The sequence below is a fragment of the Phasianus colchicus genome, chromosome 10 (assembly GCF_987193195.1).
Source record: "Phasianus colchicus chromosome 10, bPhaCol1.hap1.1, whole genome shotgun sequence".
Classification (NCBI taxonomy): domain Eukaryota; kingdom Metazoa; phylum Chordata; class Aves; order Galliformes; family Phasianidae; genus Phasianus; species Phasianus colchicus.
Window position 1 is genome coordinate 9,571,212 of NC_143445.1, and position 17,198 is coordinate 9,588,409.

General features: G+C 40.8%; 1 protein-coding gene across 10 annotated transcripts in view; it reads left to right on the plus strand.

Annotated features, from left to right (window-relative positions):
- The window catches only part of NYAP2 (neuronal tyrosine-phosphorylated phosphoinositide-3-kinase adaptor 2), a 147,692-nt gene that overhangs the window by 79,255 nt on the left and 51,239 nt on the right, over positions 1-17,198 (plus strand). For all 10 annotated transcript variants that reach the window (XM_090147264.1, XM_090147266.1, XM_090147267.1 and 7 more), the window contains one exon: positions 136-434. In XM_090147264.1, the coding sequence (XP_090003390.1) occupies positions 136-434 (299 nt within the window). The remainder of the gene's footprint in view (positions 1-135; positions 435-17,198) is intronic.

Sequence of the window (17,198 nt, forward strand, 5' to 3'; positions counted from 1 at the left end):
TTTAAGGAAAGTGCATTGCTTGTTTACAAGGCAAAAAGTAGAGTCTGCTCAATGCAGGGCAAACTGAGGCCCTGGTTTTAGGTAAAGCTAAGACAAAGCTGGATTATTTACGTGTGTGTGTATTTTCTCTTACAGGATAGGTGGAGAAGTAGTGAGAGGAAATGAAGGAAGCTATGTGGGGAAGCATTTCCGCATGGGATTTATGACAATGCCTGCTCCTCAGGACAGACTGCCACATCCTTGTTCCAGTGGCTTTGCCGTAAGATCCCAATCTCTTCATTCTGTTGGAGGAACTGATGATGAAAGTAGCAGCTCTCGTAAGCAGCCACCACCAAAACCTAAGCGAGATCCCAACACCAAATTGAGCACCTCATCTGAAACAGTCAACACTGGAACAACAAGTAAGAGTGGGAAACTACCAGACAGGACTGAAGGTAAACACTATAATTCTTTAGAAGAAAGTTTTTATAGACTCAGTGTTAAGATTAATTGATCTTATGTTTAGGTATTACTTGTATGTTTCTCTTGTACCAGCACAAATATTCTGCATCACTGTTCTCCAGGTTTTAGACCAGTGGGTAACTGTCAACTTGTAACATTTCTCAAAGAGCCATACCACTTATGCTAGCCTTTTTGATATAATGAGGGTATTAGTTGAATGCATTCAGAATGGAGTGAAGAAGATATTACTGTCAGATGGTATATAGAATAATGTCACTTGCACACCAGCTGAGGACTTACCACCATGATTACTTGCACTGTGCAGACTAATGGTTTGGAGAGGGTCTTCCTCAACAAAGAGGTAAAGGGCTATCCCTTCCTTGCTCTGAATTACTACAGATGAACTAACTGTTTAGGAATCTTCTTCCTTTCTTTTATGCTGGAAATGTATTTTGTGTGGCAGTAGAACCAGCTGTACTCCCTGGTAGGAGATATCAGGATGACTACTTCACAGCATGAACTGTAAGGAGGAACCCTTAGGAACAAGTGTTTTTGGCTGGTGCTGGTCTTTCTCACTGCAGTGTTAGATATCACTTTTGACATCCTGTGCAGTATGTCAGGCTCTTAGTGAACATCCATTTTGTTTGTTGTTGTGGCCTGAAATACTGCTTAGTTATGCATATGCTAAAACCCCTTCTAAGTAAATCTAAATTGTAAGGTCATTGGTGATAAGATGCAAAGGAATGTGGATTTCAGCTGGTAGCATGTTTGTCTATGCTTACAAGGATAGAATACATGTTGAACAATACTGCATGCTTATTTATGCTGCTGTTGGCAGTTATTTTCCATATGATATTACCCTCTGCAATACCACTACACCAACTCCATTGATCAGACTAACAAGAAAAATCTAAGCATTAAGTAGCTGCCCTTGATAAAAACAATTTAACTATGTGGGACTAAAGCTTACATAGAAACTATTCAAGTTTGTGCCACAAACAGATTTAATATCTCGTATCGGATAGTCTTTAAAGTCTTTCATTTAATACAAAACAGAATGCACAAACTTCTTGGTTTAACAGGCTATGAAGAGTAGGTGCTCTGAAGTTGCTCAAAAGCTAGTTTAAAAAATACTGCATTTTGAAGTATATTTATAGTTCTTTAGTATTTATCAGTGCTTTTTCTCCCTGAAACTGCCCAAGAATCACAGAGCTAAAGGAAGCTTATTTTGCAGAGAAAGCAATATAAAATGGGCTCTAAAATCAAGAGATGAATATTCATAGTAAGAACTCTGGAAAGAACTGGTGAATGAATAATAATTTATCACTGTCATGGAAGATAATACATAAATGTTACCTTTTTAGTGTAACTAAATGCCTTCATGGAGTATTGAGAACCTCTGCAATGCTTAATATGCTACCTGAATTCTATTCATCCTGCTGGTTTATATATCGTACAGCTATGGGCACCTTTGGATTATCATGAAATTGTTCCTGGAGATTTTGATCTGACAGAAGCCTTTAATCATACTGTTATATTCCTGTGTTCAGAACATCTGCCCATTTTGTCTTTTTAGTTCACACCAAACGTAGGCGGGTTTCACCAAAGTGTTGTATTGAAAGTAATATCAGATGGTAGGATTTTTTTGAAGAAATGCAACTTTAGATTTTGAGATACTGCCAGAGATGTTAGAGTATTTGTGTTTGGATGAACAGGCTGGGCTTCTAAAATGCTTTCCATACTCTCCTAGGGAGGTTTTTGGGAGCTAAAGTCCAAGAAGATGCAGATTTGAATTTTAGTTACTTTTGCCTATTTTGTACGTAAATATTTGTATGTGCATATGTTTTTCTCACACATTTGCATATGCTTACAGCATTTCCAGGCTAAACATCTACAGCTCTTTCCAGGAACTATGGAAAACAATAATAAAAAACTCCATTGTTTCTCCATCAACTATTGTAGAATCTATACAAAGAAGTTGTGAAAAAAATTGTCACACACTCATTTTTTATGGCAATGCAGAATAATTCAAACTATAGTATCTACTTTCTGGCCCAATGGCAACTTTCAAAAAGAATTTGCTGCATTTCCTAGGCAACTGGGGACAGCCTCACCACTCATATCTATTCAGCTTTTTGATAGTGATCCAAGTTCATACCAATAAAAGCAGTTGCTGATGGTAACTTTTATTCTTTTCCCGATTGTAGTAAAGTCAAAATTCTGAATCCATCACATCATAACATCCACCATAGCAGGAAGTTGTGTTCGAATATGAGTCTGACTTTACTGCACAAATAAGTTGCAGGAAAACTTTGGTCATGAGCTTGAAAGACCTTTTCTTCCTGAAACACAAGTAACATCCATAACAGCCACAGAGGCTCTATAAACTTTTCTATAAGTGCTCTTGCTTCCAAATTTGTGGGAGTGCGAAGATCTTTTAAGTTGTGATGACACCTATTAACCCTGTCTCATTATGCAGCAGTGTGGTAACACTTCTGTTTGTGTTTCACCAAGTCTACCTTGGCTGTGTCTGCAAGAGCAATCTCCAAAGTGAAGGCCTGATTCTCCTTCGCTTGACTTCGTTTCTGTTGGTGTGATGCCACAGATGCTTCTGTGCTTCTCTTAAAATTTACTGTTCCTTTTTTACTCTTCCGGCTGCCTCCCATATGCACCCACTGAGAGCCTTCCACCAAATGCTTCTCTTCTCTGAGACAGATTTCTAGAAAGTTGTTTTTAGAAACGTAGGCAGGGTTTTCAATCCCTGGTAGGAACAGCAGACTGTGCCCCTTATATCACACATTGGAAGCGAGAAGTGAACTGAACAGAATTTTTAGATAACATAATTTGAAATAATGTATTTTAGCAAGTAAGGCAGATCTAATCTTGATCCTGAGAGGCTTTTTAATGAGAAAATGCAGTTTAACTGGAATGTACTTCCAGTGCCTCCACTTATAGAAAAAGGAAATCATAAAACAGCCTAATTGATGAATGTAACCAACCTCAGGTGATGGCTTTTGATGTGATCGTTGCCTGTCCACAAGAAAGGTTTCCAGACCTACTGCAACACCTAAATGAACGGAAATAAATGAATTGCATTTTAAAAATGTTTTCTGTTAAAATTTGCTGAACTTGTTTAGTAATCTGGACGGTGACTACCTAATATATAAATAAAAATACACATACATAAAATGTAATGTAATTTATGTATACATAATATACGTTTATATTACGTGTGCATATTACTATACTTATAATGTAAACCCCAGTTGTGTGTGCTTGCATGTACACATAAACCTGCACACAAATGTCCATTAAATCTCAGAGCGAGATTTTGAAAATGCTGTTTGCTGTTGTAATTCTGTTACTGTCAGAGACCTTGGGAGGTTTAGGTCTGATAACTGAAAATACTGCAGGGATCCCAGCTCTGGAACCCATTCAATTCGTTCAGGGCTTTCCTGCTGAGTACCTGGTGTGCGAGGAGATAGCCTTCTTGCTGCTTTCTGAGTCCATGCAGAGGAAGCCTCTGTCTGTTGCTCAGCAATCTCTGAAAGTGGGCAACTTGTAGGGAAAATTATCCTCTGGAGAAAGGCAATTACAATAGCTGTAACTGGGGTTGCAGTCCAGCTGGTCTCTCTCATAAATCTAGTTTTCTGTCAACTAGATTGGTGTCTCTGCCTTGTAAACTTGAACTTTTGCTACTCTCATTAAACAGAACTTCAATGGAAGAGCTTTAGAGCTTTCACTGTCTTAAAAAGGTGCTGGTTTCCTTTTATTTTTTACATTAGCTAATCATGTATTTAACGTAGATTTTGAAGTTTTACCCTCTGTTAGGACCATGTCGTACCCTTCCTTACAGCCAGATCTCCTGCATCTTTTTATCCATGCCTGCTAAAGGAAGAAATATCACTACAGAGCCCTGTTGAGACCTAACAAAAATATAAAGGAACTGACTGGTGAGCTCTGATGGCTGCACCCATGGGCGCTTTTGGGTGTCACTGCTCCTGCACCGCCTACTTGTCTCCCTCCTCCTGCCAGGCCTGCCAGCCCGTGCCCAGGAAGCAGAATGCAGGAATTCAGGCTCCCTCTCAGCGATGGCTGGGCATCACCATGGCTCATTCTCATTCTCATTCTTGATCTCAGAGCTGCATTACATGTTATTTTCTGTGCAGTGTAATCTATCTCTTCCAAACTGTGAGGCTTGACCTTAAACTGTGCATAGTGGGAGAAAGGAGCTGGAAATCGAGGGAGAAGTCAAAGCCAGAGGCAGAAGGCACATACCCTAATGTCGGTGCAGTGAAGTGGAGTTGGTCCTTAGCTTCTGCATGTGACTCAGAGGTCTGCCCTGGTGTCCCAGTGGCAAGGGGACAGGTGCAGTGTCTCCAGTCTTTAGACCAGTATTGCTCCAACTGAGCTGCTCTCTAGTAGGAAGGACAAAGCAAAGATTTCTGTCTTATCTCTAACATTTAAGAGCTTTGAGATTTTCAAGGGCTTTGCTTTTTTGGGGATGGTAGTGGTAGTATTTTGGTGCTTTGGGGTTCGGTTTTCTTTGTTTTTACTGAGACTTCAGTTTGCCCCTCCCTGCAGAGAGCTGATTTTCATGTAGCTTCCTAAACTGAGTTGCATACTTACATGTGCCATCTCCTACAGCACTTCATCCTTTCAGGTTTGTTTTCTGGTCCCTCAGATAAGGGAGGGCAAGGGGAAGGGAGGAATGGAAGCAGTGGTTCTAATAGCTGTTACAATAGCTTTCTGCACTCAACAATGAACACAATGTGATTTTTGGAGGGATTTATAAACAAGTTTTGAAGCCACAAAGGGAGTGTATTCTTACCCTCAAGGCACATATGCATACTCATTAACGTTAATGGAAGTTGCAAGCATTGAACAGAAAATAGACCAAGCTGTGATAAAAAACATGAAGATCTAGTTACTGACTTGGGAATTGCCTTGTGCCCCAGAGTTGGCAGCTGGTACTTTAGCTATGCTATGCTAGTCTATCCTCTGTACTTAGTATCTTTTTTTCTTTTTAATTTAACAAAGTTGCTTTATGTATTTCTTGTGTTTCTTTTCAGATTAAGATGTTACTCATTTGCTCAAAGAAGCACTTCACTTTTTAAAAAAAAAAAAAAAGAAACAAACTCAAAATTAAATGTAAAGCCACCCTGTAGTACAGGTATCTCTCTGCTCTCAAGGGTGACAGAAGCTGTGATGTTCTTGGTAATAGAAAAGCCTTAATAAAGCCAGTACAGGGAATGCTGTGCTTATTTACCATGTTGGCTATAAATGCAGCCAGTCCAGGGGGAGGCTGCATGCCCTGAGCTTGGGCTGTGAAGCCCTGACAAACTCAGGCAATTCCTATAGAGCATGATAGCTTTTCTGCAGTGTGTTTCCCAATAGGTCAGGGCTCAGGGGAGTTAATAAGCTTGGCTGCTACTCCTGGTCCAAACTGCAGCTCTGAATGCATGCCACTCTGCCCCAGAATTAGCAAACCACTGGGTATAATATAAACATATGGAGTAGGAGACTCCAGGTTGCTCTCACCCTGAGTTCCATTGGCTATAATAGGGTCACGGTAGTCTCTGGACATGCCAGCAGACAAGGAAACGAGTGACTGATTCACACAGCTGGCTTAGACTTATTAGCACAGATTTCACATCATAGTCACTAGGCTGCTTTTAGAGCCTGCTCAGCCCTGGAAGTACATCAGCTGTCCTCCTGAGGTATGAGTCAATAATCTTATCCAGAAAGGTCACAATGAAGAAAGAGTCCCTGCAGAAAGCTATCATATGGGCGCTCTTGGCCACTACATGGTTACTTTGCAGCCTGGATAGACAGCCCTTGTGTTACTGGAAGGTTACGGTGTCAGTAAATCCATTCATTATTGTCAAGTCACTGTAAGTCAAGCCTGCAAGACTGAAAAACAAACAAATAAACAAACAAAAAAACCAACAACCCTATAAGTCATAATATCTGTGACCATATTACATTTTTTTATTTTATTTATACCTCCAGGAACCGTAAGTGGGCCTTCTCAGCATTTCCACCTGTGAGCTGAAATACTATGAAACACTAGATTCTTGCATTATTTTGCATCACTGAGCAGCCCAGAAAACAGGGCCAGGAGGGGGGGAGGAGAGATCCAGGTAATTTTCTTGCCTCATTTTGACAGCCCTTCAGAATATGTTAAGTAAAATGAAATGCCTATGAAACTACAAAAAATAACTTTGGATTTCTCATGCTACATTTCTGTTTTCTATACTGTCTTGGCACTGTCTGTTAAAGACACTGAGGACAAATAAGTAAGGGCTTGAGGGATCAGGCTGAAACCTGAAGTTCCTGTTTACTCTTAGAGCTGGTCATACTAATAGAGGTGTCTGTCAAAACTCATTTGGAATTAAAGAACAGAATTCAGCTGCACTTCTTTTTTCACAGCAAATACGCTGGCTTTCCACCTCTTCATTTTACTCTTTTTCACAGGTGCCCTCACTCCACTGTCATACAGGCAAGTCCTTATGGAGTGAATCCTAACTGAGCACTGAAATATTTCCTTCCAAGAGGCTGATTCTGGCAGCCAAGCACACTACACTCGTGTTGGCTTTGCTGGAAATGCACAGTGCTTAGCAGTAACACGTCATAAGAGATTTCAGTCTGGCTCCAGGTGAGAGTCATGGATGCCCTCTGTTTCATTGGTAATTTCTTTCTAATGACTGTTAGAGTCTAATTGTCTTGATTGGTGTGCTGGATTGGTGCTTTCATTTCTTCCATTTGGTTTAATACTGGGTGACATCAAGCAACATATGCCTGACATGCTGCAACTGTGTTTGGCACTTTATACTTCTCAATTTGTATGTGTGCAAACAGTGCTTTGTAGGAATCATGTGCACAGCAATGACAGCTTAGCAGGGCACAGCTTCCTTTTTTGCACTACCATCAACTTGCCTGCAGGTCAGTACAGTGTACCAGCCTGGCCTTTTTATAGAGGTATGAGGGGGAAAAAAAACAGCACTAAAAAGCAGAACAAGCCCAAACAATTTTTTGTGCTAATTTTAGTGGCCAAAACTTTGAACTTCTGGTATCTCAAAAAAGAACATCCTCTGAAATCCAGTGTGGTGCCATTGGCAACTAATTGCTCGTTCAGATCTTGCTTGGAATGCAGGAAGGAAAATGCTGGAATGTGTACTTCACATCATCAAGAGGCATCACTAAACATCATTTCCTGATGCAGTGATGGAAGGAGCAGCATAATCTGAGCCAACCCAGACTATGAGGGCTTTCTGTGATGAAGAAGATTCATAGCATCTCCTTCTTCTTGCATGGCTGCAAAGAGAGCTATTCTTAGTAGAATACAAAAGCATAACTTTGCTCTAAATATTGATGTAGGATAAGTTTGATAATGCTGCAGACCTACAGATTCTTTCCTTGAATGGGAGAATTTTCATGAGATAGGTTTTTCACTGTGAAAATAGAAGTCCCTTAATATTTGGATTTTGGTAAATAAGATGGGAATAAATTATGTTGGCTGCACTTGTGCCACTCCAGTCATATTCTGATAATTGATGCTTGCTTCTTCCCTTTGATATTGGTTTAGTGTCTTTAACCTGTTACTTAAACAGGTTCAACAGGTGCTTTACTCTTGCTTTAATTACCTTTCATTTACCTCAGCTTTCCAAACACTTCTGCCATAGCTGATCTTTTTCTCATTGTTCCATCTTCTGTCTTTTGCTTCTTGGCATCTTTTCCCTCTTTTGTTAGGGTTCTTGTTTTTAATCAAGTCTCCTCTTTGTTTCTAGTAGTCCAGCCTGAGCTAAACATGTTCAGCAGTTATGGGTGAGCTTCTGGCACCACTTTGGAAGTCATTGGCAACAATTCCTCTGTTCCTTTTTGTAATCCATACTTCTCTTTCGTCTTCTTTCTGACTTCTGAGGTGACACAATGAGGTTAAGTCTTGTCTTTGAATGGAGAAAATTCTCTTAAAGCTTATCTGGAGTCTTGTATAACACTGCCAATATGGCAGTTGCCATATGTACAGTGCAACTGTACCAGGTGAATTTATGGTAGTTAGGCCAGGCTGCAGGACTCCTGCAGATCAACAGGGCTCTACTAGTTTCAGCAGGCCACTCTGTGAAAACAAGATAAAATTGTAGATGCCAAGCACACAAAGAAGCTCTGAGGCGGAGGCAGCTCATAACGTGTGAATTGTCTGTAATTTTGTCAAAGCTTTATTTAAAGTTGAGGAGGAGAGAGAAGTCACCCCTGTAGAGAAGGAAGTAAAATGAGTAGCTGTGAGGCTCTTCTCCTAAGCCGATTACACAGAGCATTTCAGCACTGCTCAGCCTCTGACCGCAGAGGTGTGATGCCTCCAGGCACTGCTGTGTGCTGGAAGCTGCTCTAACAATGCTCTGCCTGCTTCAGCTATCATTATATTCACCCCAAAAGATGCTCAATGACAACCTGCAGAAACTGCTTCTGCAGGGTCACCTTGTGTCCTTCCAGTGAAGGCAGTAGTGTCTATCTAGATGAACTCTGCTCCAGCAGGGGTCATTTGCTTTCCTGCTGCTCTTTCTGTGGTGACTCATCTGACCTCTGTGATCAACATTGTACTTTGTTTTGAAATGTGAGCTTCATCAGAGACAGGCCTGCTGGATGGTTGGACTTGATGATCTTTAAGGTTTTTTCCAACCTGAGCAATTCTATGATTCTATGATTCTATGTGTCATTCAGTGGCAGCGAGAGGCTTTTCATGCAATAGCCTTAAGGAAAAGGACGGCTCAAAAGCCACAGGACTTCAGGGAAAAAAGGATGCAGGGAAAGCTGCTGGTTTCTTGTCCTGGTGGGAGGCTCACTCCTCTCCCCTGGTGTGATGGGTGAGAGAATTGGAAAAAAAAAAAAAAGAAAAAAGAAAAGAAAAGAAAAAAGATTTGAGATAAAAACTATTTACTACGACAGAAAAGAAAGAGAAAAAAGATTATAGCAGTAATGGTAATTCTATATATATATACACACACAAAACAAGTGATGATGTACATCACCTACTGGACTGATGCCCAGCTAGTCTCCAAGCTGGCAGGTCCCCCAGCCAACTCCCCAGCATTTTTCAAGTTTTTCCATTGATGTCATATGGTATGGAATATCCCTTTGGGCAGTTTAGGTAGCTGTCCTGGTTCTGTTCCCTCCCAACATCTTGTGTTCCCTCAGTCCTCCCTCACTGACAGGACAGTACAAAAAGCCAAGAAACTGAAATATGCTTGGATCTGTACGGCACTGCTCAGTAACAACTGACACAATGGTATGTTATCAGCATTGCTTTTCTCCTAAAGCCAAAACATAGCATCGTACCAGACAGTAAGAAGGAAAAATCAACTGTCCCAGCTGCAACCAGGACATGGTGTTATGCACAGTATCACCTCACTGGCTCTGCCGTCTTGATTTAATGGGCTGCAATTATTTTAGAAGCTTGGCAGGCAGCTTGCTACTTATGTCAGCAAATAATGGGCTTGACCTACTTATTGTATCTGTAAGAAGAAGACAGGTATTGCTGTGGATCTAAAAAATACAGAGTCACATATCTCAAGACAAACTATCCAAGTATTTGCATATAGTCACTGAGAATATGCTGGGTGTGATATTTATGGACCAAAGCAACAGTTAAATCAAGTGAGCAAATGCAGAACATTGTTCTGAACAAATGAAGTAGGTGATCTAAACTTATCATTTAATTAAGCATTTGGTGTTTATCTCTAGCCTGATTTCCTTCTTTCTCCTTTTCTCTGTGAATCATTTCAGACTCCAGACCTTGGGTGTAGGTAGTGTATTAGAGCACTCAGAGCCAGGAGCTCTTGTGGAGGTCAGTTTTGTGCAGTGGAGATCAGTTTTGTGCAGCATTTCTGTGAGCACAGAGTTGGAAAGCAGCTGCACTGTACCTTCCGAGAAGTTTGTGAAGCTCAGCCTGGGATGCTTTCACTCATTATCTCCCTCTGCTATGATAACTAGAAATCAGTACAAGCATTGTTCCCTTGGAATTGTGGTCAGGCTGAAATATGCCTTTGTTCAGGTGAACATTGCCAAATGACACTGCAGAGACCATTAGTGCCTTTCAGGCAGCAGAAAACATGTAAATAAGCCCCAACACATTCAAAGGTTGACCAGAATCAGAGTGGTACCCACTACATACCTAACTGACATGACATTGGTGTCTGATGCATGTGTTGATGGAACTTGGCTTATCACACAACACATTCTGTGAGACAAAATGCAGAGCCTCACCATCCTTTTGGTTGTACTCAGAGGATTCCAGGTGAATAGCTGTAAAGAGAGAGAGGCAGCAGATAACACTATCTCTGACAGTCCTATTAGAACTGGGCTCTACTAGCTGTACCATAGTGAAGATGGTAGAGGTTAACGAGGGCTGAGTTTGGCCTGAGTTCTCACTGTGAGGAGCAGTGAGTTTGTGGGTGGCTTTAAGAAGAGAATGATAACTATTTAGAATAAAAGAGTGAAAGCTGTTCAGGTTTCATCTTCAAGGTGACAGTCAATATGCCATAAGCATTGCTTTAAAACTGAAGGGCTTTACTTATGTTGTCAGTCTCCATTCTGACTTCTGCAGATGAGCACCAGAGCCTCCAACAAACAGGCAAATGTGCTTTGTAAATTAATTTCTCTGCAATCGTGATTCAGTAGTTTTATTTGCATACTCTTGATGTAATTCATCTAATGCTTGCTACTGATGAGATCCCATGCCAATTGCCTTTCTAAATCTAGAAATCCTTGAGATTATATACAGTCTCAGTATTTTTATTTTTCTTAGTGCTACTGCTGCACAGGCTGCAAAAGCCACTCACATGCAGACTGCAGGTAATCTGAAACACAACAGAGCAACACTTCAGCAGCAACAGTGGCTGCCTGTGTGGCTAATGTAAGGATCCTTTACTCAGATTCCCATTTCACCAGTAATCCTTCCACCTCTCTGCTCAGAGCCTGCTTCCATGAGAACTGCTGCAAGTTACACCCATGAAATATAGTGTAATAAATCCTGGCCTCTTGTGTATGGGTGTATGAGTTCAAGGATATTTTTCTAAATGAATACTCAGAAGTCATTGCAATCTGAAAAAAAGTTACTGTGAGATGGTTGGACTGGATGATCTTGTAGGTCTTTTCCAACCTTGATGTTTCTGTGATTCTGTAAAGATGATTCAAATGAACTTTTTTGTTCTTTCTGTATTTCTAGAGCTGGGACAACTGACAATAACCTCTAGGTTCAAAGAATAGTACAGAAAGGCTTGATCACAAATGTTTTGTAATTATTCTTCAAATATCATTTTCTTTTTTGTTTTGCCTATTAAATGTTAACTAAAGTTAAACTAAATGTTTACTAAAGTTAAAGTGGGGACAACAATTATTCAATCTTTGAAAGAACTATGAAGTTCAAAGTATATGTAGGGGGTGAGACTGGGCATTCAGAAGGATACTCTGTCCCTTAGGTAATTTTTGGAGATCTTATGGCTGCATGTAAGGTTGATGAGCAAAGCCCAGTGTGTCACCTGGGTGTAGAGAGCAGTGGAAGGATATGAAAGAGAAAGCCTGGAAGTCACTCTGCACTGGAGCCCAGCAGTTTGGGGACAAACTCCCTTCAGCATGCCGGTACTCCTGACTGCCTGAGTTTTTGAAATGTCCTGGCATCTCTGGATTTGCCCTCATCTTGATAATGCAGAGCAAAGGTGCAGGCTCTGGCAGCGTGATGGCTTTTGTGGCTCCCAGGCAGATATAGGTCACTTGGCATTTATAGCATGTAAAGAATGTGGCACTGGGGCTGCAAATTTGGTTTTGTGGCCCAGAGACACAGGCCTAAGCTGAATACAGCGTGTCTTCCAACCTCGGTGCCCATTGGTTTCTTTAGTTGTATTTGTGAGTTAATGCAAAATTTAATTTAATTTAATTGCAGGGCCTACTGTTATATAGGCATTATGTTCTGGAATATTGCTACCAAGGTCACTTGGATTGAAGCAGAAATCATTCATTTTAAAAGTTGGAAGAAGTTGTAGTCAAAATAAATCAACCAGAGTTATTTTCAAGAAGTCTCTTTAGTCGCAGCCTTGAGGCATCTGAGGATTACTATCAGTATGGATTATTATTTTGGTATCAGTATCATTCGAGGACACCACCTTTTAGTCCTTCCATTTTGAGTAGAGTTTTGTCCTCTTTATAATGCCCAAATAACTTCCAGTAAGAGGAAATAGATCCAGGATTGGGAAGAAATATGTCCTGTGTGAAATCACTGTGCTGAACGCACTTACTGCTTGCAAAGGTGTTCCCGTGAATCAGATGCTTCTTTTATTCCTTCTGTGCTCTTTTCCCTCTTTGCTCTTTCCTACTGTCATGTTTCAGAAGAACAAAGTGTAACTTGCAGGGACAAGACTCATGTCCATGAGGATGGTGCTGCTCTGAAGGCCGTTTTTTCTTCATGACAAAGATTCGTTCTTGATGTTACTCCAACCCACTGCTAATGTTTCTGTCGCTGTGTGCTAAGATGTTTGTGTCTGTGCATGTAATTTATGGCTCTTCAGTGTAAGAGCATTTGCTGTTGAAAATTCCTTGGACAAGAAAAGATGCCTCTAATAGGTACATTTAATATTTGCTTTTGTTTTCTATCGTGGCTTTGTGATGATGGGAGCCACTGTGCAAAGGTTGATATAAACAACAACAAAAAACCTTTCCTAAAACATTTCAGAGTTCAAACTGGCAGAAGACACATGTGAATAAGTGGCATTAAGGGCTGAAATGACATCCGAAGCCCTGGGGCCTGTGACAGAGGTACAAATTAAACTCAGGTCTCCTGAGTACCAATCTTTTGCACAGTTCAGAGGACTGTGCCTTTTTAAATTTGGTCTCACTCAGAATATTCAAAATTCATCTTCAGAGATAAGGAAATCAGACCCAGTATAAGCACTGGTGCACAAATGCTCATTCGATCAGGTGCACCTTTGAACAAGCAGTTCATTTCATAGAAGTGGGGTTACTTATTGTTTTGAACTCACACCACACACACACGTGCACACGTCGGTTCTTTGCAGCCCTAGTGCTGGATTTTCTCCATTCAGTTGTGTGCTGTAAATCAGGATCTGTGCATCTTTGGTTCAGTACCCAGCAAGTTCAGGGTTTAATTAAAGAAATTCCATTTCCTTTCACTCCCGGAGGCTCTTTTTGATAGAGGTATCCCTCAAAATGCAGCATGATTAATTTCTTCTGCATTTAGAATAATATTTGTAAGAATTAAAAAAACTGCTAGGCCTCAAATCATTCCTTTATTCAGAAAGAAATTGAATGCTGTGGCCTCTTGCAGAAATTGAAAGGGAAGAATTGTATGTTACACGTATTTTTATTGTTTGAGTGAACAGTGCAATAAGTCAGCTTGGTCTCCAAACTACAAAAACTGGCAAAAGACCTAAAAGATAGAAAATGACAAAATCCATTTTAGTTTTCAGATGTTTTCACTCATTTCTTATACAGTAAGCAATGAGTAAAAAACAATGTGATATTTTCATATTTTACTCTCTCCTTAAAGAGAAAAAAAAAATACTGCAAGAGGATAGGATGACAGGCAGTGTTCTGTATTTCCAAAATGAACTATGAAAGATGGATCATCTGAGCACGTCTGAAAGCTACGCCGTAACCTTTGTGCTACAAATATCTCATTTCAAAAAACATCATATTCTGCTTATTCAATGGGGTTCCATAAGGCTATTTTAAGCACTGTGCCACTTGCTTCCAGATCAGAACTAAAGTTATTACTGCCTGCGTGTTTGGTTTTCCTTTCAGTTTATTAGAGGCAGATAATTGCTTGGCACTAGATTGCCAATAAATACGGACAGTTGCTGCTCAACAGGTGTAAACTCAGTGAAGTTGGGCTTTATTTGCAGGGGTGGTAATGCTTCCAGTTCTTCAGCTGTGGTGGGTTTGGTAATTAGGAATGGTGAAGGCAGAGCCCTTAGCACCACACCTGTGCTCCCACAGCCTGGGCAGTAGTGGCAGCTCCTGTGGTGGCTGCTGAACCGCCCTCCTCCAAGCATCTCTGCGCTGGTCCCTGCAGCCCTGGCAGTGAATTGCCTTTGTGCTCTGCAATAAAAGCATCCACAGGGGAAGCCTTCGTGAGGCAGTTTTGTATGACTAGCTAGGGAAGTGGTATCTGGCAGAGAGAGAAATTGTCCTCACCTTCATCTTACCATCTGGCTTCTCAAGCGGTGAGAAAAATAGAGCTGACTGAAAGACAAAAATCTCTCTTAGGAGAACCCTTAGGGTATTTTATGGAGGAGGTGTGGTATTTGTGGAGAGGGAAGGGAGAAAGGAAGGGAGTAGGGAATTGACATGACTGGAGATGAAAAAAAAAATCCAGAAACTTGTTCTGGGAGGAGAGGTCTTGAAAATATCCAGTTCAAAAGAAACTCTCCAAATATTGAATATATATGTCTCTGCAGCCTCCAGCTGATCACATCAGCTTGGTGCCTTCTGTTTCCCATCTCAGCTGAGACAGTGCATGGGAACCCCAGTAGTTGGGGAACCCAGGGCCACAAGCTGTTTGTTTCTCACTGTCTGCAGGTCCCGAGAACTCCATGTGGGCAATCCTAATGCCAACTCAGCTTCACTGTCTGTTTATAAGTAGATCAAGAAATTGATATGCAACGTCGTGATTAACTGGGTCTTCTTGCCTGTGAGAATTAACAAAGAGCAAGTTTATTTCTAATTGAAAAAGCAATGGCAGATTTTTGCTATTCTCCGCAAAGAAAAACTCAATTTACAGACCAATGATAGTCCTTCTCTATGCCTCAGTATCCCTCAACTTATAGGAGTGCCCAGCTTGCTGGAATAGATGAATGAACAATCGCTGGAGTGGAAGAGCTGCATCCTTCAGTGACAGCAGTGGCTGTCAGAGCAGCACTCTGAGGAAGCAAGACCCAGATCAGAGCCTATAGAGGTCCGTAGGAACTTTCATATTTCTTCCATTTACCTTTGGGTCAGGCCATATGTGCAATGAAGTATTGGTGGCAGGGTCTCAGGGTGGATTATCAGGGACAAACAAACTGGGGACATGGTAATCCATGTTGAAAAGCACTTAATTACCCCATATTTAGAGCAGATGACACTGCGGTACGTGTATCACCAATATGTCAGCATGGTTTGCTTTTCATAGGAGTTTATGTTCCCAGCAGGCACCGAATGCTTTTTCTGCCTGATAAATGTCAAGTACTTAAAGCAATCTTGCCTGTTCCTCTCAGGAGATTGCCAAATAATCTCCTTTCATTGGCTATGGGCTCTTGCCAGGGCTTCAGCATTTGTGCACATTTATCCCTGCCAAATGTTGGTAACACAGGAGCTGTACAAATACTCCCTGCTCCTTTTGCTAGCTTTGCACAGCTCTGTTCAGTTTCAGGATTCCTATTTTTTCTTCTGATATTTCAGAGTAGAGCAGGAGTTTGTATGCAGGTGTTCCATAACTGTGGGTGCTCTGAATTCAGCCCTTTCTATTGAGCAGCATTTCAGAGTAAAAACCTTTGTTCAATAAACATAGTGTCTTGAATCATAGCATTCTCAAAGCTAATTCTGTTCATCTCCTGAATGCCCCACTGCAGCTGAAGGAAGTTCCCAATAGGTGTTGTGCAACTCCTTTCTTCCCAATCATAATAAAAGATTTCTTTGCTGCTCTATATCCTCTAGGAAGTCTTACTGCACCAAATGTAAATACTGAGTAGCAGATTGGAGGTAACTCTATAAGGTTTAACAAGTATTTAAAGTATTTAGTTTTAAATTTTAGTTTTAATAGTGCAGTTTATCATGGAGAGAAAAGGATCTTCATAACATATCATCTCCCGGAAATAGATGCTTTAATAAAGGAAACTGGCAGAGAAAGAATGCTTTGAATAGAAAGAGGAAAGCAAATCTTTCACCTTGTCATGTTTTATGCTGTGGATCATACGGCAGGGCCAGATCATTTGACCTTTTTGTTGATAATGTCACCAAGATATTTTAGGCTAATGCTACATATTGTGCGATGGCAGATGAGAATGCTATGTGTGTCAGTGCAGCAGTTAATTTCAAACCATGCAAAAATACTTTATGAGACAAGACGGCAGAATGTCGCTCATTTTTTCATGACATTTCCTATTTCCTTGTCTATAATGTAATAATGTCTGAAAGTTGTTCGTGTAAACCCCAGCATTTCTGGAGGGGCATAGATCACACAGCAGAACCTCATCAGCTTGCATTAAAATGGTGAAAATAGAAGGAAGAAAGAGGCAAATGATATTTCTAGCAATTTCTTGGAAAACATGGCATTCTTAAGGACTTTTATTTTTAAATAAACATCAGTTGAAACTAGCATTGAATGGCAACCAGCACAGGCACATTTTTTATTACTTTGCTGTCAGTAACATTGCTCCAGATGGAAGAGTGGTGATACAGCTGCACGACAGAGCTTAGGAGATGTAGATGACAGAACAGGGAACATGGATGTAAGAATGGCAGAGGAATGGGAAACACTTATATCTCAGGTATATCTATGCACCATGCACGTTAAGGATGGGCATGGTGCATAGGGAGCTGAAATTTGCAGAAAGCCTCTTCTTCCAACATAGGTGATTTCCAAATGCAGCAAAGTCTGCAACCTGTTAGCTGTTACAAACCAGAGTTCAGGTCCTGTGCAAAATGCTCAGAAGCACTCAGGAATTTTGTGCCAGTCTTATTGACAGCCTCTTCGTTTTAATGACACC